At 43.7% G+C, this 22086-nt stretch overlaps 2 protein-coding genes across 2 annotated transcripts; both read right to left on the bottom strand.

Annotated features, from left to right (window-relative positions):
* Positions 1 to 222: 222 nt before the first annotated feature.
* Positions 223 to 1803, bottom strand: LOC141697518 (uncharacterized). Its single transcript, XM_074501927.1, has 3 exons — positions 1531 to 1803; positions 314 to 1441; positions 223 to 237 (listed from the first exon to the last, which is right to left on the bottom strand). Exons 1-3 carry the CDS (start codon positions 1801 to 1803, stop codon positions 223 to 225), a joined length of 1416 nt encoding a protein of 471 aa, XP_074358028.1.
* Positions 1804 to 14439: 12636 nt separating this feature from the next.
* Positions 14440 to 16196, bottom strand: LOC141697496 (uncharacterized). The gene is made up of 4 exons (XM_074501903.1): positions 15851 to 16196; positions 15693 to 15766; positions 15367 to 15618; positions 14440 to 14805 (listed from the first exon to the last, which is right to left on the bottom strand). The coding sequence occupies exons 1-4, from the start codon at positions 16194 to 16196 to the stop codon at positions 14440 to 14442; spliced, it is 1038 nt and encodes a 345-aa protein (XP_074358004.1).
* Positions 16197 to 22086: the final 5890 nt, after the last annotated feature.

Genomic DNA, 22086 nt, shown 5'->3' with positions numbered 1-22086 from the left:
GTAGGAGCCAACAGCCTTCGGGGTAATAACGGTTGCGTACGTAACTCTTCAACACCTTATTAAACCTCTTAAATGCATACATCCATCTATAAAATACTGGCCCACATAACCGTAATTCCCGAACCAAGTGCACTATGAGAAGTATCATTATATCAAAAAATGATGCAGGAAAGATTTTTTCCAACTCACACAAAGTTACTATTACATCTGATTGCAATTTATCTAGTTTCGATACGTCTACAAATTTGCTACACAAAGCATTAAAAAAGAAATACAACCTAATTATGGTGACCCTGACTTTTTTTGGAAGTACCGCACGAATTGCAATAGGAAGCAGTTGTTGGATTAAGATGTGGCAGTCGTGGGACTTCATCCCAAACATCTTTAATTCTTCCATGGAAACACAGTTTTTAATGTTTGACGCGTGTCCATAAGGAAGTTTCATGTGCATTAACGATGACAACATTTTCTTTTTTTCTGCCTTGGACAAATTAAAAATTGAAGGGGGTAAGTAGGTTTTTTTTTCTCCTTTTTGTGGAGCTAGATCAGCCCTAACCCCCATGTCAATCATGTCAAGACGGGAAGCTTCACTATCTTTAGACTTAGATTTCATATTTAGTAGTGTGCCGATCAAGCTATCACACACGTTCTTCTCGACGTGCATGACATCTAAACAATGACGGACATGGTGAAACTTCCAATATTCTAATTTGAAAAAAACCGACTTTTTCTTCCGTGGACAATCAACCTTCTTTGACTTCCTTACTTCCTTCCCAAACTGAAATTTAATTTTATCTTGCTGCAATAAAACCTCTTCTCCAGACAGAGGTTGACGTGCCTGCCCTAATTCTTGTTGTCCACTAAAAGCGGCCTTTTGCTTCCTATATGGATGATTCCTAGCCAAGTAAAGCCGATGGCCTTGGTAACACATCTTCCTGCTATGGCTTAAATACTTGGCAACTGTATCATCAGCGCATACTGGACAACACATATAACCTTTATTAACGCATCCGGACAGATTTCCATATGCAGGAAAGTCATTTATTTTCCACAATAAAATTGCTTTTAAAGTGAAATATGACTTGGTGTATGCATCATAAACATTTGGTTCACCTTCTTCCCACAACTTCTTTAAATCATCGATTAAAGGCTGTAAATATACATCAACATCATTGCCAGGCTCATGTGGACCGGAAACTAAAATTGTTAGCATCATAAATTTCCTCTTCATACATAACCACGGAGGAAGATTAAAAGTCACTAATACTATTGGCCAATAAGAGTATCTATTGGTTAGACCGTTAGTATGTGGGTTTATACCATCTGCAGACAACGCCAAACGAATATTTCGTGCATCACTACTGAAGGCAGGCCACCTATAGTCGATATTTCTCCAAGAAGGAGAGTCGGCTGGATGCCGCATCTTTCCGTCTTCTATTCGCTGTTTTGAGTGCCAAGTCATTAGTTCAGATTAGAAGGAGATTTAAACATCCGTTTGAATCTCGGTATAATTGGAAAATACCACATTACTTTAGCAGGAACATTAATCCTTATTTTACCATCCTTTCCTAACTTCCAGCGAGATAAACGACACTTAGGACACTCGGAAGCATCAACATTTACCCCCCGATACAGTATGCAATTGTTTGGACATGAGTGATATTTTATGTATTCTAGACCCAAGTCGGATAAGGTTTTCTTGGCTTCATATGCATTAGGTGGCATCACATTGTCCTTAGGAAGGAGAGAGCCAACGGTAGACAGCAAATCGTTAAAGGCACTATCAACTCCAACTTGGTACATTCACTACCCTCATACAAAGGCTGTTCAGCATCAGCCACAAATCTCCTAAACTGATACGACTCATTATTGTACTCACTCGAATTATATGCAGCATCACAAACATTGACTATTTCTGATGCAAGGCCAGGGAAGGTATCGGTGCGTGGGCAGACGTAGGTGCAGGGGCAGGTGTAGATGCAGGGGTCAGAGCATTTCTATTAACTGATGACCTACTTGCAGACCCTTGTGTATGCCAAATCCAATCAAGGTACCCCAGACTAAAACCATTTTCATATAAATGTCCCCTGATAATCTTAACTGCAAATTTTTTGAAGTTAGCACATCTTTTACAGGGGCAGGGGATTCTTTTAGGATCACTAGCTTTTTCCTCGGCAAATATCAAAAACTCTTCAACCTCGATTTCATAGTCAAGTGTGTCCCTATCTTTGAAAATCCAAGATTTGTCCATGCTATTCTCAAACTACCTGATTGTCAAATAACATATTAATTTACTATATACTATAGTACATTTACTACCTAGTATAATCAATATAAAATTCCTATATTCACTCATAAACCATGCTATTTACAACGACAAGCCCCAAACACAAATATATTTACAAACAACACAAACACAAATATATACAAGCACTTGTTATTACATGTAAATCCGTATTTTAACTACACATACAACTACACATGCAACAACTACACATTTCAATTTCACATGCATACATACAACTACACAAATATATACATGCAGCCCAAACATATATAAATAGATATGTAAAGAAGAATATACCTAACAAAGCAAGCTCCAAAATCTCAAAAAACACAGCAACAAACTCCAAGACCAAAACCCAACTAAATTAGCTCCGAGATTTAAGCTTTAATAAACCCTTAGCTACAAGATTTAGCTCCAAGAAACTCTACTCCTCACCTTAAACTTCAATGAACACACATAACTCCTTAATCTTCGAATCTGTCACAAAAATTGAAACAAATGAGTTCTAGGTTTAGAAAGTTGAAGAAATTGAGAGGTTTAATTGGAGATTCAAGTTCTAATCGGAAAGGGGGAAAGACAGTAAACATACATTTGAGAGTTCTAGGTTTAGCAGTCGAGAGAGAAAGGGGGGATGAGTGAATGAGTTTTTGTTTTTGTGGAGATTGTAATTTTTTATTTTTTATTTTTTGTTTTGATTTTGATTTATTTTTAATTTTATGTTATAATGTTATTAAAATGAATGAGTGAATAGGCGGGATGGGGAAATATACTAGGGGGGGAATTTGGCTAACGATAGGGAGCAAAAGGGAGAAGCGGCGGGCTCTAATTTTTTAAAATTGAGCTTAGACATCGGTTATTATGTCAACCGATGTTAAAAAGAAATTGGACATCGGTTTATATGTTAACTGATATGACGTAGTTTTTAAAAGAACAACTTAGACATCACTTTACTCAAAAGCTGATGTAAATATACCAAAAAGACATCACTTTTTTTATGTGATGTAAATAAGGCTTTTAACATCAGTGACTTTTCTGACTGATGTCTAATGTGCGATGTCTCGTACTGATTTTCTAGTAGTGTTAAGCTTTAATTGAGAGTTTGTTCGGGATTCATCTAACAAATCCAAGTGGAGCCTCTAGTTAACTTCTGCATCTTCCTCAACAAATAAGTCTCTCTGGAGGGATCCGGCTCCTACCTCCACGGGAACCATGGCCTCATACCCATAAGTCAGTAGAAATGGGGTTTCTCCCGTAGTCGATCTAGGAGTTGTGTTGTAAGACCAGAGGACCATGGGCATCTCCTCTGGACAATCTCCTTTCTTCTCTTCCAATTTTGCCTTCAAAGTATATTTTATGATTTTTTTTATAGCTTCTGTCTGACCATTGCTTTGCGGGTTATAAACTGTGGCAAAATCCTTTTTAATTTTCAAGTCCTCACAAAGCTTCCTTAGCTCTTTACTATCAAACTGCTTCCCATTATCCGAGAAGAGTTTGTATGGGATACCGAATCTGCATACTATAGAATTGAAAATAAAGTCCCTTATCTTCTTTGCTGTGATCGTGGCCAGTGGCATAGCTTCCGCCCATTTGGTAAAGTAGTTTATGGCCACCAAAGCATATTTCACACCCCCTTTGCTTTGGGCAACTCTCCAATGAGATTGATTCCCCACATGGCAAAAGGCCAAGGACTTGCCAATGAGGTAATGGTAGATGCCGGGGCGTTGGAATAGTTGGCGAATCGCTGGAACGATCACAAGCCCGGACAAACTTGAAGGCATCTTCTTTCATAGTTGGCCAGTAGTATCCTTGTCTGAGGACTTTTAATGCCAACGAACCACCCCCCGAGTGATTGCCACAAATCCCTTCGTGCACCTCTCTGAGAATATAATTTCCCTCTTCTATGTCCACACAGCGTAACAGTGGCTGGTTAAATCCTCTCTTGTATAATACCCCATCATATTTAACATACTTTGTAGCCTGGTATCGAAGGCGTCGAGCCTGTAGTTTGTCTTCTGGTACAGCTCCTATTTGAATATAGTTATGAATGGGGGTCATCCAGCTTTCTCGCGGGATTTCTTGTGTCTGGAATACCTCTACCTCTGGAATACTTGGGATTTCCTGGATTCCCAAAAGGGATTTGTCCAAGTTGGAAGCTGTCCATTTGTGATCCCATCTTGGCCAAAGAATCCGCATTACTATTTTCTTCCCGCGGAACACTTTCTAGCCTGGCATTTCCAAATCTTTCCAATAGGCGTTGCGCACATCTCATGTATAACTCCGTCCGAGGTCCCCGGGCCTGGAAACCTTCGTTGACTTGGTTCACAACTAATTCAGAGTCACTCCGAACTATCATATTCACAACCCCCACCTCCAGTGCTAATTTTAGACCATTGATCAAAGCTTCATACTCAGCGTCATTGTTAGTGACATAAAATTTGAAATGGATAGCACTCATTAAACGGTGCCCTTCTGGAGTGACCAAGAAAATTCCGGCACCTGATCCACTGTTGTTTACGACCCCATTGACATGTAAGATCCACCAAGGGTGCGGGAGTTCCTCCCTTCTACCACCAGGAGAATTTCTTCACGAGTAAGGTTCAGCCAGCACTATGGCCTTGTCATCTACTTCAGAGTCAAACTCAAGTATGAAATCATCCAATGCATGTCCCTTGATTGTTGTGTGAGGATAATATTCCAAATCGAATTGTCCTAGCTCTACCGCCCATTTTAACATTCTTCCCGACGATTCAGGTTTGTGTAGAATATGCCGGAGCGGATAAGCGGTGCGAACTTCTATTCGGTGAGCCTGAACATATGGTCTTAACTTTCGTGCCGCAAGAATAAGGGCGTACACCAGATTTTCCATGCTGGAATATCTGGTTTCCGCATCCAGCAACCTTTTGCTCATATAGTACACGGGCCACTTGTGGCTTGCTTCCTCCTTCACCAACACTACGCTGACAGAGTATTCAGTCACTGCCAAGTAAAGAATCAATGTCTCTCCGTTTTCCGGCTTGGCCAATATTAGAGGATTTCTCAACTGTTATTTAATTTTCAGGAAAGCTTCTTCACAATCAGAGGTCCACACAATATTCTTCCCCTTTCCTTTGATTGCTTTGAAAAATTCTTTGCACCTGTCCGATGACTTTGAGACAAATCGATTTAGGGCCGCAATCCTTCCTGTCAGGCTCTGTACTTGCTTGACGCTGGTAGGAGATTTCATGTCCAATAGAGCCTTGATTTTTGCCGGGTTCGCCTCAATTCCCCGGTGGTTAACCATGAATCCCAAGAATTTCCCCAATTCCACACCGAATACGCACTTCTGAGGGTTTAGCCTCATTTTATACTTTCTAAGAATATGGAACATCTCAGCTAAGTCGGCGATGTGATCTTTTGCCTTCTTAGACTTTACGAGCATATCATCCATGTATACCTCCATCATTTTTCTAATCTGCCCCTTAAACATTTTGTTTACCAATCTTTGATAAGTGGCACCGGTGTTGATCAGACCAAATGGCATTCCAATATAGCAATAGAGTCCCCTGTCAGTAATAAAAGAGGTGTGCTCCTGATCAGGCCCATACATGGGAATTTGATTATACCCGGAGTATGCATCCATGAAGCTGAGCAAGGCATGTCCTGCCGTGGCGTGGACCAATTGATCAATTCTTGGCAAGGGAAAGCTATCCTTTGGGCACGCTTTATTCAGATCGGTGAAATCTACACATGTTCTCCATTTACCGTTGGGTTTTTTCACTAACACTGGATTGGCCAACCATTCTGGGTAAAAGGACTCCCGAATTACTCCAATGTCCAAGAGCCTATCCACTTTTTCCGCTAAGGCTGTAGCCCTCTCCCCACTTACGGCCCTGCGCTTTTGTCGAACCCTTTTATGTTTGGGATCGATATTGAAACGGTGGCATATTACCTCCGGGTCGATTCCTACCATGTCAGAATGGTTCCATGCAAATACATCAAGGTTTGCTAAGAGAAATATCGAAAGACCTTCTTTTAACCTTGGTACCAACTGAGATCGAATCCTTAAAACTTTACTTGGATCATTTTCATCGAGAGGGTTTCAATTGTATTTTTTGCTGGCCCTATCTTCTTCGTTGGCATTGGTACCCAAAGATCCAGGTCTGGCGAATCATGATTTTCATTATCCTGCAGAGAAGGCGCATCCCCTTTGGGGGAGCATCGACTTCTTTAGTAGGCGCGCCCTACATCGCCGGGGCATCAACTTCCATGATTTTTTCCGCGGGCAAGTTCGCTCCCTCTGGGAGAGGGGCATCTACCTTATGCTCATCCTGTTCGAGGCTTTGCAAGACGTCAAATCTTCCTTCTTGTCATTCCCCATTAAAATCTACTTGGATTATGGTGTTCGAGGCCTCCTCTTCTTCCAACATTTCAAATCTGATTGTGTCATCCAAGAGCAACGTCACTGGAGGCAGCTCAAAGGGGTGCTCGTCTTCTTGCTCGACATAATAGTGGACTCGGATTTCCCCTATTGGTTGCTCGATGCTCCTTTCTCGATCCTCATCTGATGCATCTTCGGTATGGAAATCCTTTCTAAAACCTCTCATAGCTTGCCTGTAGATTTCCCGAGAGTCATACTGAGAGCCTTTTATACTCCCCACGCTATTTGGTGTTGGAAACTTGATGGTAAGGTGGTCGATCGAAGTAATAACTCTCATTTCCCGAAGAAAAGGTCGTCCCAACAGCACGTTGTGGGATGACTCCTGATTCAGGACCTTGAACTCGAGCATCTTTGTTACAGACAACGGGCTTAAAGGTCCCGATCAGGTAGCCCCATCTTCTTAAAGGTGTTGTAGTAAAGGATGTTCGCCGAGCTTCCATTGTCCACGAAGGCCCTATGGATGTTTTTAGTTCCGATCTGGATGGAAATGACCAGCGCATCATTGTGGGGGTGATGCACCCATCGGGCATCCGCCTCTCTAAATGTGATATCCATGGAATCACCCTTAAATACTTTAGGCGGTCGGGTTTCCACTCTATGAATGTCCGTGAGAGGTCTGAACTGGGCTTTCGTAGCATATCTCGCCAAGGCTCGGTTGCTTAATTCCATCCCGGGATCTCCCCCGTAGATTATTGGGATGCTGCCGTCCCTGACGAATTTATTTTCCTCCAGAGTTTCATTGTTCGACCCCCACGGGGCTCGCGCTTCCTCTTTTTTGTTCTGTCATTTTTTTGTTTCCTTACTTCTTTGACTACCCATTCGCCAAAATATCCTTCTTTGATAAGCGCTTCGATCTCATCTTTTAATTGTCGACACTCATGTGTGTTATGTCCGGATGACTCATGGTATTCACAATACCTTTTCTTTTCTTTGCTTTGCCATGATGATAGAGCCTCAGGTTTTCTAAATAGCCCTCTGTTTTTGTTCACCTCAAAGATATGCTCGATGGACGCGGCCAAAGGCGTGTACCGGTTTGTTCTATAGCCATAGTTTGAGGGAGGACTCCATTCCCTCCTCGTGTTCGCGGTATTTACCTGGTCTGGGCTATGAATGCCCCTTCTGTACCTTGGGCTTGGAGACCTATCTCTCTTTCTCGCTTTGTTTCTCTGACTTGCCTGCGAAGTTAGTTGCACTTCTGCCAGAGATTGTTCTATGGCTTTAAACGACTCTGCCAAAGCAAAGACATCTGCTAGAGTAGCCGGGTCTTTTCCTTGTAAGTGCTTCCAAAACTCCGAACCAACCCTTAATCCTGCAATCAAAAAGCTTTTCAGGGCTTCATTTGATGCCCCCTCATGCTGGTAGATTCAGCGTTGAACGTTTTGAAGTATGACGTCAAGCTTTCATTTTCCCTTTGCCTAACGTTGGCAAGAGTTGTGACAGATGGTGCATATCTTATCGCAACTTTGAACTTGGTCAAGAATAGAGTTTTCATTTGATCCTATGAAGTGATCACTCCTAGCCCGAGCTTTTGAAACCATTGATGGGCGCTTTCTCTAAAGGTTACCGCCAAGAGCCGGAATCGAGTCAAGTCCGGGACTTGGTAAACATCCATCTCTATATTAAAATAACCTAGGAATTCCACAGGATCTGAGTTTCCGTGGAAACGGAGATCGCTAGTAGTGTTGCGATACCCGGCCGGCAACTGTGCCTCTCTTACCGCCACCGAGAATGGGGAAGGGATTTCAGCTGTGGCCGTCACTCTGCCTTCTAGATGGTCAAGTAGCCTTTTTATTTCTCCCACATTGAAAGTCCCCACACCCGAAATAGTCTGCATTTGAGGCTGCGAACCTTGGGGTTGCAGTGGAGGTACCTCTATTTGGTTCCCCCTGTGACGGTGGTTCTTCGTCGGAAACGTGAACAGTAATAGATGGATCCGATGAACAGTATTCGTCAGAAAAAGATGAACAGTGTTTGGTGATGATGATTATTGGGGGCTGAGATTGCTTAGGGTTAGTGGTGGCTCCTTTTGCGCTCTCGCTTCTGACCTCTTACAATTTGCCTACGTATCCTTATTTATAGGGAATCAAGCCCACGTAGTTCTTGGGGAACAAGAAACCTAATGGGCCTAGATTTCTTATCCCGAGGCCCAATGGGAAACCCACTGGAAACCGTCTTCTACTAGCTTTAGGAATGTCCGCCGATGAGGCCCAACCACAAAGGCCCAAGGCTCGTCCGCAGCTTCGAGACTTCACAGATAAGGCATCTCCCTAGCCAATGATAACCCTCCGCTATCAGCTATTTCTCTAGTCCGTGGATACAGGTATTGTCGTGGTTCACCCCAAATGTTGGACGCATCCTTGTCCCCCGATAAGGAGCCCCTACCAGATTGCAGGACAAGTGATCCCAAGCTTTTGGGTGCAAAGTGCAGGATACTCCAAAGTCTCCCAACGAGGACACCCGTTGACTACACAGACAGAGCTCCCAAAGCACACACCAGATTTCACCCCGCATCCCAAATGAGGACACCCATTGACTACAGGAGGAGGCCTTCAGTCTAGGCATACCCCTAGAGGTCTCTGACCACGGACACCGCCTTTCCTGTAGATATGCTACAGGAAGGAGTTCTTCAACAGAGTACCTACATCAAATAGGTTAATAATAATAATCTCCATCTTCCTTAAATCTTCCACAGAGCCCATCCAAGTAATCATGTTGAAGCCCTATCCAAGCTATCTCTCTCACTTAGGGCGCAACCTAAGACTCACCATAGGAAGGAATTCGATCAAGGAATTCCTCACCCTTTCTTCAGTAATTGGGCGCGCCTCCTCATTATGTTTGAGGGTGCGCCTCCCATGCATGGACAACTGCAACTGTCCATCAACCATTGTCACCATAGGGCGCGTCCTGATTACGTATAGGGCGCGCCCTCTTCCCTTTTATGGAAAGGTGACCTTATCTGTTCCTCAATTTCAGGCGTTCCTTCTTCAATTTTCCCTTTTTTATCAATCTAACACCTGAATATTGTTTATACCAATTTTCAGGCATAACAACTACCCCCAAATTCCATATGTCATTGAAAATGGGATTGGAATTTTTCTTCATCTTTCCTAAAATCTGTATAAATAAACTTTCCAGGTACTATCTACTGGGAGCGCCCTAAACAGGGCTTGAACGGTTTAAAGTTCTTATTTTCGTGCATTCTGAATTTCAGATGGCTGTGTCGATCTTATGAGGCGCGCCTCCAAGAGGGCGCGTCCTAAAATTTGAATTATTTTGAAACGGTTCCCCTAACTATTCGGAAATCGTACCTGACATGATTGACATTATTTATTTTTAACAACTGTCACTTTTTTAACTATAAATATCAGCCACATCTTTTCTTTTTACCTTTACTCCTTCTCTCTTACTTTACTCTTCTTCAAAAACTTACCACACCGGCGGGAAGACATTTTGCCCGGAATCGGCCTCAATCCTCCACCATTTCCTCAATTTTTTCGACTCATCTCTTTCTCCAATTAAAAAGGTACACCCGACTCTTTACATTTCTGAGTTTCATCTATTAAATCCCTATGCATGTCACAAAACTGTACATCTGTGTTTTCCTGTCCAGATCCAAAATCATAAGATAATCAATTTCAAATCTGTGTTTTTGAGAATTTCAATCGTTAGTGTCTTTATCCCTTAAAAATCATCACTTATAATCTGCACATAACCATATTTGTCTTTAGAGTCCTCCAGCAACTTAGGACGCACCCTCATAGACTTTTCTCAACAAATGGAGCCAGGCTTTAGTTAGAGATGTACCTTTGGATGCGCCTTGTCCTTTAAAAGGATTTTCTTTATGGCGCGCCTTCTCATAATAAGGCTCGTCTTTTGTCGTGATAGGATAATTTTAAGCTCATCCCTTTTATTGGAGCATGATATCTTTTCAATACCCGCCTTTCATTGCTCTTTAGTTTTCCTTCTTCTTAATTCTGAAATGGACGCGCCTTCAAACTTTCTTGATTTTCTTGACAGCTGGAAAACGAAGGCGCGTCCTCTCCTTTTCACCCATTCAAGGATTTCCTTACCAATTTGGGAATCTACTTGCCTTCAAGCACCTACTTCGACCCTCAACCTCCAAATGCCCATCATACCCCTGAGTTTCTGAACTGGGTGGAATGCCTTATTCAAGATTCCAAAAAGGGTACCCTGATGTCAGGTTCTTCAAACAATTCTTCCATGGAAAACGCTCCATTATCTCGTAGAAATGGGAAGCAAAAGTTAATCCAAAAAGAGAGATCCCCAGCCCCTACTAGCACAGAATTAGATGATGACGACTGGTTCGAGAGCTTGAATGCCGACAGATATAGAGGTGTTGAAAGGGGCATCAATGTAGATGCAGGGCCTTCCAAAGTTTCCTACAGGGCTGTTTCTCCAAGCCTATCTCCTTAACAATCACAGGGCGCGCCTGCATCTCCTGTTCCTGAGGGCGTGCCAGAAGAGGATTTTTCGCCTCTCCGCGATGAAACAAATTTCTTCGATGAAGACACTCTTCAGTTTTCCACTTCTCCTGAGCCTTCTCCAATTCCCTTCTAGCACTGGGAAGTTTCTGACAGTGAATTAGACTTTGATTGGAACGAATTCGAGCCATACAGTGAAGCTGTAAAAAAACGTTTTAGGAAGGAGCACGGGAAGCTTTTCAGTGTGGGCCTGTCCTCAGCTTGTTCCGATGAGCAGCTAGAATGGCTCATGGATTTTTATTACATGGAAGACATATGGGCGTGCCTTTTAAGCATGATGCGCCCCCATATCTTCAACTATGGGAGAAACTTCAAGATCCCTAGGATGGTAACCAGCCCTAAGTTGGTTTCTTTTGGTATAGGCGCGCCCTTACATCCCTATCTTAGGGAAGTGATAGAGTTTTATGATGTGGCTCCACTCCAACTCTCTCCCAACTGCTACAAATTCATTCTGGCCCCGTTCATTCTCTACACGGACCTGGGCTGTCCTCAGCCTTCAATGGCCAAAGTCAGCTATTTTTTTAACTTGAGAAAATCTGACCACAGATATTACTACTTGGTTTCCGACAAGCAACATAATAAGAAAGGTTTCTCCTCTGGAAAGCTCAGCCATGAAAAAGGCTGGAAGGAAAACTTCTTTTACTTATATGATGTTCCCAGGTTGAGAATAAGATTCAACAAGTCTCCAAGTAAGGGCGCGCCCTCTCATTCTCTTCTCCCTGTATTATTTTTATTTTCATTTCTTCTTCTTTTACAACCTCATTCTTTTCAGACAGACTAGCTGCAAAACCACTTAAGGGCGAGCCTAAAAGGCGAGCCGAAGCCCTTCTCAGAGTGGCTGCTGAAAGGTGGAACTTGAAGACTTTGGTTACTAAGACCAATTTGATGCGACCGGAATCCTTTCTGACCAAGTAGGAACAAATTTTAAATTCATAAAATTTAGGAAAGGTGCCCCTGTTTCTCGTGTCACTGACCTAGACAGTGAAGAAAAAGTTGAAGAAGAAGAAGATGAGGCAGAAGACAGCTCTTTTCAAGCCCCTTCAGGTTTAATCATTACTTAGGGCGCGCCCTTTTATTAAAGGCGCGCCTACCATAATTTCCGCGTCCTAGCTACCTGATATATTTTCTTGTTAGCTTTTGTATTTGGCATACTAGATTATTGATAGAAATTCCCGTTGATACTGCTTGACAAAGTTTCTGTTATTTAAGGCGCGTCTTTTTACTCGAGGCTTAGTACTTTATACATCTTTATCAATGTTGTCTTTATTAATTACCTTTTATTTATTGCTTTGTTCAGCACATCTAATTGTCAAGTTTAACTAACAAGTTCTATGTTTTATGCAGAAATGGCCCCGCCAAGGATTCCCAAGTCATTTGGGGCGCGCCCTAGTGACAAACTTAAGCCCAAGCCAAAGAGAGATGCTCCTTCAGCACAGGCATCCGTCCCAACTCCTACTCCTATCTCTCAAACAACTCCTATCCCGAAAAGGCCCATAATTGATCTAACGGAGAAGCAGGGCGCGCCTAACAGGCCCAGAACAGAGGGTGCGCCTTCAAGCTCATCTACTGCTTTGAATTCTCTTGGCCCCATGGGTTCCCTTCATGTTTCAGATGAAGAGGTGGAACAGTGGCAAGCCATGGACTTGGAAGAGGCCACTCGTGCTTCTATAAAAGCATCCTGCCAGTTGTTCGTCCACTCCACCCGAGTGGTGGACAAGCTTCTTGAAGAGAAGGCACGCCTCGAGAGGCTGCAGGGCGATAATAACATCTTGAAGAATACCCTCAAAGATAAAGATTTTCTGCATGCCAAAGACATCAAAGCCAAAGACTCTGAGATCTCCTTCCTCAAGGATGAGGTGGCTAATCTCACTTCCAAGCTGGAGATTGCCAATAAAAAGGCTACCTCTCTCCACACTGATCTTGGAGGAGCCAACTTGAGGATTGAATATCTTGAGAAACATCAAAAAATGGGATGGCCTGATGAGAAGAGGGAAATGACTGATGAAGCATTTGCTAATGGTTTCCACTTCTATAAGATTTGTTTTGTGGCCAATGATCCTGATTATACTTCTGAGAAATTTGGGAAAGAAACGGTTGTTGAGATGGTGGAGTTCAAGAAGGAGCATGCTGCAGAGATCAAGGCGAGGAGGGTAGAGCTTGGATTAGAGGAAGAAGATGAGGGCGCTCCAAGAGAGGAAACCTCTAAGGACGCGCCTGAAGCTGATCCTACTGTTCCTCTTCAAACCATTCCCCAACAGACGAATCTCAGGGTGCGCATTGATTTATGTTTAAACCTGCACTCGTACTTTAGTTTCAAATACTTCTGAGGAGCCAGCCCTCGTTTGATGTTGTGCAAAGTTGTACGACTTATTTTTTGCTACTCTTTAATTTTTTGCATTATAATATATCGTATGGGTTTATATGACTCTTTCTTGTGCATATAAAGATCTGTTAAGGTGCATCGACCATACAGGGCGCGCCCTAATGTTATATTGTTTTGATTCCCTTTCAAACCCTCACACACTTTTGTCATACAGAAACATGAGTGGCGACCTTTCATCACAGCGCACCTTTATCATAGTCAGAACATAAGATAAACTGTTATGGTCACCCACCTTCTTTATCATAGTCACCTACCTTCTTTCAAGATTTTAAAATTATCCTTATATCATTTGGATTTACAGAGCATTTTAAAATAAGGACGCGCCCTATTTCTTTTTAACGTGCAAGTGTCAAATACTCCTTTCTTATCAGTGATTCTTTTGCAGTAATTAATTTAAGTACCAAACCAGTGGCGCACCTTGATCTGAAGGACTTTTCCTTAATTTATTTGACTAGCCATACACTTTTATTTCTTCGTTATCAACTTTTAGGCGCGTTCTTTTATGTATGCATGTTATGTTATCTCGATTATGGACCAACAATTCTTTGAGAAGGTGCGCCTTATCATAGGGCGCGTCTCTGGTTTTTTCAAATGAGAATTTTACATGCCAAACAGATAAAGCAATTTGAAGTAACTTCTTTATTTTATTAATAATGCGCTCTAGTGTACAAATTAAACCAGTCCCATGGCTACTATGCCCTATGGGGAAATTATTTGAAAATTTTCTTCCTTCTGCTAGTTCCAAGGTTCGTAGTCATATGTACTACCCCCCTAGGCTAGGAGGAATATTTTTGCTACTAGTCTATTACATAAGAATTAATTATAGAAATGAGGGGGACAAAGCCACACCCTACTGATAATACTTCCGTAAATGCTCCGCATTCCATGCTCGAGGAATAGGTTTGCCATCCAGATCTTTCAAGCGATAGGTTCCCTTCCAGAGTATAGCTTTCACCTTGTACGGTCCCTCCCAATTAGCTCCAAGCACCCCGTGCTGAGCTATCTTGGTGTTAGGCATCACCTTTCGTAACACAAGATCCCCAACCTTGAATGGCACGGATTTTACCTTTTTATTAAAATACCTTGCGATTCTCTGCTGATATGCAGCAAGCTTTAATTGAGAGTTTGTTCGGGCTTCATCTAACAAATCCAAGTGGAGCCCCTGGTTAACTTCTGCATCTTCCTCAACAAATAAGTCTCTCCGAGGGACCCGGCTCTACCTCCACGGGAACCATGGGCTCATACCCATAAGTCAGCAGAAATGGGGTTTCTCCTATAGTCGATCTGGGAGTTGTGTTGTAAGACCAGAGGACCATGGGCATCTCCTCTGGCCAATCTCCTTTCTTCTCTTCCAGTTTTGCCTTCAAAGTATGTTTTATGATTTGCTTTCTGTCCATATAATGCATACAGCTCTGGTTGCTGGTTGGGCAGGTTCTTTCAGATCAAACAATTCCATCGAATTGAGTATGATATATATTTCTCGAAACAAACGAAAAGGAAACGAAAGATGAGTTTATAGCTTCTGTCTGACCATTGCTTTTCGGGTGATAAACTGCGGAAAAATCATTTTTAATTTTCAAGTCCTCACAAAGCTTACTCAGCTCTTTACTATCAAACTGCTTCCCATTATCCGAGATGAGTTTGTATGGGATACCGAATCTGCATACTATAGAATTGAAAATAAAGTCCCTTATCTTCTTTGTTGTGATCGCGACCAGTGGCATAGCTTCCGCCCATTTGGTAAAGAAGTCTACGGCCACCACAGCATATTTCACACCTCTCCTTTGTTTTGGGAAACTCTCCAATGAGATCGATTCCTCCACATGGCAAAAGGCCAAGGATTTGCCAATGAGGTAATGGTAGATGCCAGGTCGTTGGAATAGTTGGCGAATCGCTGGCAACGATCACAAGCCCGGACAAAATTGAAGACATCTTTTTTCATAGTTGGCCAGTAGTATCCTTGTTTGAGGACTTTAAATGCCAACGAACCACCCCCGAGTGATTGCCACAAATCCCTTCGTGCACCTCTCTGAGAATATAATTTCCCTCTTCTATGTCCACACAGTGTAACAGTGACTGGTTAAATCCTCTCTTGTATAATACCCCATCATATTCAACATACTTTGCATCCTGGTATCGAAGGCGTCGAGCCTGTAGTTTGTCTTCTGGTACAGCTCCTGTTTGAATATAGTTATGAATGGGGGTCATCCAACTTTCTCGCGGGATTTCTTGTGTCTGGAATACCTCTACCTATGGAATACTCGGGATTTCCTGGATTCCCAAAGGGATTTGTCCAAGTTGGACGCTGTCCATCTGTGATCCCATCTTGGCCAAAGCATCCGCATTACTATTTTCTTCCCGCGGAACACTTTCTAGCCTGGCATTTCCAAATCTTTCTAATAGGCGTTGCACACATCTCATGTATAACTCCATCCGAGGTCCCCGGGCCTGGAAACCTCCGTTGACTTGGTTCACTACTAATTCATAGTCACTCTGAACTATCAGATTCACAACCCCCACCTCCAGAGCTAATTTCAGACCGTTGATCAAAGCTTCATACTCAGCGTCATTGTTAGTGACATAAAATTTGAAATGGATAGCTTTCATCAAACGGTTCCTTTTTGGAGTGACCAATACAATTCCGACACCTGATCCACTATTTTTTACGGCCCCATCGACATGTAAGATCCACCAAGGGTGTGGGAGTTCCTCCCTTCTACCACCAGGAGAATTTCTTCACGAGGAAGGTTCAGCCAGCATTATGGCCTTGTCATCAACTTCAGAGTCAAACTCAAGTATGAAATCAGCCAATGCATGTCCCTTGATTGCCGTGCGAGGACAATATTCCAAATCAAATTATCCTAGCTCTACCACCCATTTTAAAATTCTTCCCGATGATTCAGGTTTGTGTAGAATATGCCGGAGCGGATAAGCGGTGCGAACTTCTATTCGGTGAGCCTGAAAATATGGTCTTAACTTTCGTGTCACAAGAATAAGGGCGTACACCAACTTTTCCATGCTGGTATATCTAGTTTCCGCATTCAGCAACCTTTTGCTCACATAGTACACGGGCCACTGCGCTGATAGAGTATTCAGACACTTCCAAGTAAAGAATCAATGTCTCTCTATTTTCCGGCTTGACCAACATTGGAGGATTTCCCAACTGTTCTTTAATTTTTAGGCAAGCTTCTTCACAATCAGAGTTCCACCCAAAATTCTTCCCCATTCCTTTGATTGCTTTGAAGAATTCTTTACACCTATCCGATGACTTTGAGACAAATCGATTTAGGGCCGTAATCCTTCCTGTCAGGCTCTGCACTTGCTTAACGCTGGTAGGAGATTTCATGTCGAATAGAGCCTTGATTTTTTCCGGGTTGGCCTCAATTCCCCGGTGGTTAACCATGAATCCCAAGAATTTCCCCGATTCCACACTGAATACGCACTTCTGAGGGTTTAGCCTCATTTTATACTTTCTCAGAATATGGAACATCTCAGCTAAGACGACGATGTGATCTTCTGCCTTCTTAGACTTTACGAGCATATCATCCACGTATACCTCCATCGTTTTTCTAATCTGCCCCTTAAATATTTTGTTTACCAATCTTTGATAAGTGGCACCGGTGTTGATCAGACCAAATGGCATTCCAAAATAGCAATAGAGTCCCCTGTCAATAATAAAAGAGGTGTGCTCCTGGTCAGGCCCATACATGGGAATTTGATTATACCCAGAGTATGCATCTATGAAGATGAGCAAGGAATGTCCTGCCGTGGCGTCGACCAACTGATCAATTATTGGCAAGGGAAAGCTATCCTTTGGGCATGCTTTATTCAGATCGGTGAAATCTACACATGTTCTTCATTTGCCGTTGGGTTTTTTCACTAACACTGGATTGGCCAACCATTCCGGGTAAAAGGACTCCTGAATTAGTCCAACGTCCAAGAGCCTATCCACTTCTTCTGCTAAGGCTGTAGCCCTCCCCTTACTTACGGCCCTGCACTTTTGTCGAACCTCTTTATGTTTGGGATCGATATTCAAACGGTGGCATATTACCTCCGGGTCGATTCCTACCATGTCAGAATGGTTCCATGCAAATACATCAAGGTTTGCTAAGAGAAATATCGAAAGACCTTCTTTCAACCTTGGTACCAACTGAGATCCCATCTTCTGCTGGTAAATATCGAAAGACCTTCTTTCATCGACAGGGATTTCAATTATATCTTATACTGGCCCCATCTTCTCCGTTGGCATTGGTACCCGGGGATTCAGGTCTGGCGAATTATGATTTTCATTATCCTGCAGAGAAGGCGCATCCCCTTTGGGGGGAGCATCGACTTCTTTAGTAGGCGCGCCCTGCATCACCGGGGCATCAACTTCCATGATTTTTTCCGTGGGCAAGTTCGCTCCCTCTGGGAGAGGGGCATCTACCTTATGCTCATCCTGTTCGAGGCTTTGCAAGATGTCAAATCTTCCTTCTAGTCGTTCCCCATTAAGATCTGCTTGGATTATGGTGTTCGAGGCCTCCTCTTCTTCCAATATTTCAAATCTGATTGTGTCTTCCAAGAGCAACGTCGCTGGAGGCAGCTCAGAGGGGTGCTCGTCTTCTTGCTTGACATAATAGTGGACTCAGATTTCCTCTATTGGTTACTCGATGCTCCTTTCTCGATCCTCATCTGATGCATCTTCAGTGTAGGAGTCCTTTCTAAAACCTCTCATAGCTTGCCTATAGCATTCCCGAGAGTCATACTGAGAGCCTTTTATACTCTCCACACCATTTGGTGTTGGAAACTTGATGGTAATGTGGTGGATCGAAGTAATAACCCTCATTTCCAGAAGAAAAGGTCGTCCCAACAGCACGTTGTGGGACGACTCCTGATTCAGGACCTTGAACTTGAGCATCTTTGTTACAGACAACGGGCTTTTCCCCAAAGTACATGGCAGCCGAATTGATCCCATAACTCTAACTCCTGCGCCAGAGAAATCATAGACCCACGAATCTTCCCTGACATGTCCCGATCAGGTAGCCCCATCTTTTTAAAGGTGCTGTTGGTAAAGGATGTTCACCGAGCTTTCATTGTCCACGAAGGCCCTATGGATGTTTTTAGTTCCGATCTGGATGGAAATGACCAGCGCATCATTGTGGAGGTGATGCACCCATCAGGCATCCGCCTCTCTGAAGGTGATATCCATGGAATCGCCCTTAAATTCTTTAGGCGGTCGGGTTTCCACTCTATGAATATCCATGAGAGGTCTAAACTGGGCATCCCTATCATATCTCGCCAAGGCTCGGTTGCTTAATTCCATCCCGAGATCTCCCCCGTAAATTGCTCGGATGCTACCATCCCTGACAAATTTATTTTCCTCCAGAGTTTTATTGTTTGACCCCCACGGGGCTCGCCCTTCCCCTTTTTTTATTCTATCATCTTTGTGTTTCCTTACTTCTTTCACTACCCATTCACCAAGGTATTCTTCTTTGATAAGCGCTTCATCTCATCTTTTAATTGTCGACACTCATGCGTGTTATGTCCGGATGACTCATGGTATTCACAACAGTTTTTCTTGTCTTTGCTTTGCCATGATGATACAGCCTCAGGTTTTCTAAATAGCCCTCTGTTTTTGTTCACCTCAAAGATATGCTCGATGGACGCGACCAAAGGCTTGTACCGGTTTGTTCTATAGTCATAGTTTGAGGGAGGATTCCATTCCCTCCTCGTGTTCGCGGTATTTACCCGGTCTGGGCTATGAATGCCCCTTCTGTACCTTAGGCTTGGATACTTATCTCTATTCCTCGCTTTATTTCTCTGACTTGCCTGCGAAGTTGGTTGCACTTCTGCCAGAGATTGTTTTATGGCTTTAAATGAATCTGCCAAAGCAAAGACATCTGCTAGAGTAACCGGGTCTTTTTCTTGTAAGTCCTTCCAAAAATCCGAACCAACCCTTAATCCTGCGATCAAAAAGTTTTTCAGGTCTTCATCTGATTCCCCCCTCACGCTGGTAGATTCAGCGTTGAACCCTTTTGAAGTATGACGTCAAGCTTTCATTTTCCCTTTGCCTAACATTGGAAAGAGTTGTGACAGAGGGTTCATATCTTACCGCAACTTGGAACTTGGTCAAGAACAGAGTTTTCATTTGATCCCAGGAAGTGATCACTCCTGGCCCGAGCTTTTGAAACCATTGCTGGGCGCTTTCTCTAAAGGTTGCCGCCAAGAGCCGGCATGGAGCCAAGTCCGGGACTTGGTACACATCCATCTCTATATATTAAAATGACCCAGGAATTCCACATGATCTGAGTTTCCGTGGAAACGGAGATCGCTAGTAGTGTTGCAATACCCGGCCGGCAACTGTGCCTCTCTTACCGCCACCGAGAACGGGGAAGGGATTTCAGCTGTGGCCATCACTCTGCCTTCCAGATGGTTAAGTAGCCTTTTTAGATCTCCCACATTGAAAGTTCCCACACCCAGAATAGTCTGCATTTGAGGCTGCGGACCTTGGGGTTGTGGTGGAGGTACCTCTACTTGGTTCCCCCTGGAGGGGCTTGCTACCGGTTTATGTTCTGGGCATCTTCGGGCATCACAATTACTTCGGGGTTCCGACCTTGATCTCCCCCCTGATTTTCTCCTTGACCCCGACCGCAACCTCGAGCCATCCCGAGATCATAATTTTCCACATCTTTGTGATCTTCATGTTCCACATAGTTATTTCTGTCTGCTCGATTATACCAAGGGGCATCAATGTGGCCACGGTAATTGTCGCGATGATACCCATCTAAGTACCTGCCTCGGCCTCCACCTCTTCCCCTCCATTGGGGTCTTCTCCAACGGTCGCTTCCATATCCTCGACCATATCGGTCCAACGATCTGCGGGGAGGAGCTCTCTCATGATCGCGGTGCCGCTCCTGATTACCCTGGGAATTCAGGGGCACACGCCTTGTATCATGGGGCGTCACATCTCCACGATCAGCCTCTTTTTGCCATTCAAGAAACAACATTCTTAAATCATCATCGCCTAAGCGGATCCAAAAGCGGTCCTTTAAAGCTGCGAAGCCTCGTTGCTGATACTCTGGTGTGGGATCCTCCTGCCGGCGTTCCTCAAGACTACATCCAGACCGGTGCGGGTGGGAAGCCCTTCGGTTATCTATCCGTAGGATTTCTCGACCATCAGCATCTTCTTCCACTAGCTCGATGATTGGGGACCTATCATTGGAATAGTCCAGGCATCGCGGGGTTATCGGCACACGCCCTCCTTCAGTATGGCTGTGGCCGGCCGAGGCATCTTTATCGGTCATAGGTTCTTTTCCAGGTGCATGAGTAACACGGCTACAACAAAAGCCCCATCTGGTCTTGCGCCGCTCCACGGTGCTCAACCTTGAATCGAAACCGTTCAAAGCATCTCCTATACGATACAGTTGTTCCAACAAGTCAGCGTTGCTGATGAGCACAGGCGGCTGTCCCCCAACATCCGGAATGGGACGATCAGTCATCGGTGGAACATAAGGTTCATGTTCATAGCTGTGATCAGATTCCTCCTCAGAGCTTCCATCATAAAAACTTCCATCACGATATTGAGACATCCTTCCTCCTAGATACAGATCTTGATTAGACCCTCCTTCTAGCGCCAATTTATTGACGGAGGAATTGGAAGCAACAAAGTCTGAGGTTCGTAGCCGAAAACAAGATCTGTGGTGGCGGTTCTTCGTCGTAAACGTGAACAGTAATCGATGGATCCGATGAACAGTATTCGTCGGAAAAGATGAACAGTGTTTGGTGGTGATGATTATTGGGGGCTGAGATTGCTTAGGGTTAGTGGTGACTCCTTTTGCGCTCTCGCTTCTGACCCCTTACAATTTGCCTACGTATCCCTATTTATAGGGAATCAAGCCCACGTAGTTTTTGGGGAATAAGAAACCTAATGGGCCTAGATTTCTTTTCCCGAGGCCCAATGGGAAACCCACTGGAACCGTCTTCTACTAGCTTTAGGAATGTCCGCCGATGAGGCCCAATCACAAAGGTCCAAGGCTCGTCCATGGCTTCGAGACTTCACGGATAAGGCATCTCTCTGACCATAAATAACCCTCCGCTACCAGCTGTTTCTCTAGTCCGTGGACACAGGTATAGCCGTGGTTCACCCCAAATATTAGACGCATCCTTGTCCCCCGATAAGGAGCCCCTACCAGATTGCAGGACAAGTGATCCCAATCTTTTGGGTGCAAAATGCAGGATACTCCAAAGTCTCCCAACGAGGACACTCGTTGACTACAAAGACATAGCTCCCAAAGTATACACCAGATTTTACCCCGCATCCCCAATGAGGACACCCATTGACTACAGGAGGAGGCCTTCAATCCAGGCATACCCCTGGAGGTCTCTGACCACGGACACCGCCTTTCTTGTAGATATGCTACAGGAAGGAGTTCTTCAACAGAGTACCTGTATCAAATAGGTTAGTAATAAAAATCTCCATCTTCCTTGAATCTTCCACAGAGCCCATCCAAGTAATCAT

The sequence above is a fragment of the Apium graveolens genome, chromosome 2, assembly GCF_009905375.1.
Source record: "Apium graveolens cultivar Ventura chromosome 2, ASM990537v1, whole genome shotgun sequence".
Lineage (NCBI taxonomy): Eukaryota > Viridiplantae > Streptophyta > Magnoliopsida > Apiales > Apiaceae > Apium > Apium graveolens.
The sequence above is the reverse complement of the archived record's forward strand: the minus strand, read 5'-3'. Positions and strand labels throughout refer to the sequence as shown.

Coding starts and splice junctions, on each gene's coding strand:
- LOC141697518 (XM_074501927.1), bottom strand. CDS start 1,803: ATGTACCAAGTTGGAGTTGATAGTGCCTTTAACGATTTGCTGTCTACC. Junction 1,442..1,530: donor GGATTAATGTTCCTGCTAAA/GTAATGTGGTAT, acceptor CACTCAAAACAG/CGAATAGAAGACGGAAAGAT.
- LOC141697496 (XM_074501903.1), bottom strand. CDS start 16,196: ATGAAAGCTATCCATTTCAAATTTTATGTCACTAACAATGACGCTGAG. Junction 15,767..15,850: donor GGGAATCCAGGAAATCCCGA/GTATTCCATAGG, acceptor ATATTCAAACAG/GAGCTGTACCAGAAGACAAA. Junction 14,806..15,366: donor TTTCCCAAAACAAAGGAGAG/GTGTGAAATATG, acceptor CCGTGGAGGTAG/AGCCGGGTCCCTCGGAGAGA.